This window comes from Limulus polyphemus, unplaced genomic scaffold (genome assembly GCF_000517525.1).
Source record: "Limulus polyphemus unplaced genomic scaffold, Limulus_polyphemus-2.1.2 Scaffold5857, whole genome shotgun sequence".
NCBI classification, from domain to species: Eukaryota; Metazoa; Arthropoda; class Merostomata; order Xiphosura; family Limulidae; genus Limulus; species Limulus polyphemus.
This window is the reverse complement of record NW_013671467.1, coordinates 16,171-19,186: the sequence shown is the minus strand read 5'-3', so window position 1 is coordinate 19,186 and position 3,016 is coordinate 16,171. Positions and strand designations below refer to the sequence as shown.

Below are 3,016 nucleotides of genomic sequence, written 5' to 3'. Positions count from 1 at the left end.
TGAATTAGGAATTCAAATTACCGATATTGACAAGCTAGAATATAAAATAAGAGCCTCTTATTTTCTAAATTTGCTAAGATATTACTCATGTAATAAATCAAACACAGTGGTACCCTGCCCACCTCTTTCCATTTTTGGAAATGCTCCTTTACATACACTTACTTCTATATATGACATGAATAACCAATCGGAAACTCAGAATGTCTTCCTAGTGACTTTCTCAGCCATTTTAACGGGCTTGGCATTTCTTTATTTTGAATCAATATTTCAACAAGGTAGGGGGTGTCTTTAGTCTGCTCGAAATTTCATATTGTTTTAGACTAAAATACATCTTAGTTATTAAGCTTGAAAATTATAGTGGAATTCTATGATATTCATGTAGTAATTTATGATTTTTAGTTATTCAAATTTATACATAAAACCTAAAAAAATGTTTTGTTTCATATTCTCCAAGTGCAAATTTTTTAAAGGCTTAGCCAACCTACGTCAAGCAACAACCAAGTACAAAGGTCATAACTAGAAGAGATAATTGTTTGCTTTACTTCTTTAGTTACTGACCTATGTTTTAAGAAAACCTTAGTTATGAACCTTTTTAAAGTAAAAAGATCAACCGTGGAATATTTACCTCACAAATAATTTCATTACAATCTATGTTTTCAATGACTGAACTTCATATATGTAATTCTTACAACACCTGAAATATGACAGCACACCTCAAAATGTTTGTGATAGAAAATATTTTAGTTACATGGCCAGCATAAGATCCCTTGAATTACAATATAAACTATGTACAGTAGAACCTCAATTAATGGGTACCTTGAAACAACAGGCATCATGCCATTAAGGTCAGACCTTTTCTGCCTCTTTCTATTTTCTACTATTTGTAACCAAAGTAAATCTTGCAATAACAGGCACTGATTAAGGGGAATGTGTTTAGTTTCATTCTCTATATGGGCACTTAATAAAACAGGTAGTTATCTTTGTATGCCTGTGCGATATACAACTAAATTCCAAACATCCCAGAAGGATGATCAATATTCAAACACTTACAATGTTTATTGAGTTAGCTCCGAACCATGTACTATAATAAATGTTTTCACAGATTCAAAGTGCAATCTTATTACTCTGGGGAATTCTCATTGTAAACACTGTAGGATACACAAGCTGGTAAATTCTGCATTATGTTCTCAGAGCAGGGGTCAAGTCAGCTTATTTCTGTGCATTGCTTTGTTGCTATCAAGACTATTGTATTATAGTGTCACATAATCAGTCTAATTACACAAACAATGATTTGTTGCTTTATTTCAGCAGATTTCTACTTCAGTCATTGACTGTAAAATAAATGTGAAATATTTAGCAGTTCAAACTCTGAAAAGAAGTACTTTGAAACTTAGTGACCAATAATAAAGAAAAAAAGAGCACAGTTAATACACTCCCTGAGACCTCCTGTTGACAATGCTCCATGTCATGAAATGTGAAATTCAGAAACACCTGTGTCCTGCATAAGCAAAATAAAATGGGAGGGGGGGGGGGGGTGGACTTAAAATTCAGAAATTTAGTACAGTGAATATGGAATCCAGTTTTATGTGGCTCATTTTTGATATTAGGGGCACCTTGCTATAGAAGACATTTAAATGCAATCTCAAGGGTGACCTTAATGTAGAGGTTCTACTGTACTTGAAAAATATTCATTTAGTGTTATTACCAAATCAAACTTAAACTCTTGTGGAATAACTTATGCTTCTAAGGGTGTTAGGCGAAGCAATATTTTCACATCACACTTGTCATTCATATATAACAAATATCAAAGAAATAAATTTAATCCACAACTTTCTAGAAGTTACATAAAGTTCCAAAAGAGTTGAAATGATAAAACGTCAGGTATGTTTATTTGTTTATTATCAAGCATAAAGCTACACAATGTAAAATCTATGCTGTTCCCACAGCAAGTATTGAAGTTTGTATGCCCTCACACTTATTACTCAGGGTAGAGTTCATCTTCAGTATGGAACCACTATGAACCTGTTTTGAAGTGAGTCATTATAATAAAAAAAAGGGACTAAGTAATTTCCACATATTCAAAATTAGAAAAAAAATCTAAGGTGGTTTTGTTAGAAGAGGTCAGAGAAATATTAAATATTTCAAGAAATAAATAGGAAAAAAGTGTGAAGTAAAAACCTTTGTAATCATGTGCTGGATACAGTAAATAGTCTTCCGGTAGAGAAAGGATATGTGTGTGTACCGAGTCATAGAGCCGTTCAGAATTACCTGCAATATAAACAGATATACAGTGACTGCTATGTATTTCATAATGCCTACAAGCATACATATATTTCTATATACTTTTCTACATGTGTGTGTGTGTGTATATATATATATATATATATATGCATAAAGACCTACACATGTGGATTTTATCCTTATTTTGAACAAATATAATTACATTTTATGACAAAAGACATTTTACCAAAATGTGTATAAATTAAGTTTACTGACAAATAAACAATCTCTTATGGGGAAAAAAAGAAAACTAGAATACAAATGTAATCTCATGTACGACTTGCTTCATTCTTGTGTTAAGATATTATCTACTGTAAAGAAATAGTATCCTACAAATTATTAATAAAATAAATACAAGGTTCTTAAAAAATTCTAAATATGGTAGTATGTAATAGTAGGGATTAACAACGATTTCAAATAATTCACGTGCTGAAAAACCACCCAATCAAATTCCTAATGGAAAAACTGACCATACAAAGTGTTGATTATGATATATAAAATACATATATAATAATAATATGCTAAAAAGGTCGTTAACTTCCAAAAATTTCTAAAACAGCAATTTTTTCATCTACTACCTACCTACCTGATCACGTCAGCGAGGCTAGCACCTAGACAGCTTGGATTATTGCTACAAGATTTCTCCAGCTTATTTGACTGGTTTGTGGGTATTCACTTTTGATATTCCAATAAAAATCCATATATATATATATATATATATATATATATATATATA

General features: G+C 31.1%; 1 protein-coding gene across 1 annotated transcript in view; it reads right to left on the bottom strand.

The window, feature by feature from the left end:
* Positions 1 to 3,016, bottom strand: part of LOC106473072 (persulfide dioxygenase ETHE1 homolog, mitochondrial-like) — a gene marked incomplete at its 5' end in the record, with an annotated part of 20,582 nt that overhangs the window by 8,143 nt on the left and 9,423 nt on the right. The window contains one exon of the mRNA XM_013933750.2: positions 2,179 to 2,268. Coding sequence (XP_013789204.1) covers positions 2,179 to 2,268 — 90 coding nt within the window. The remainder of the gene's footprint in view (positions 1 to 2,178; positions 2,269 to 3,016) is intronic.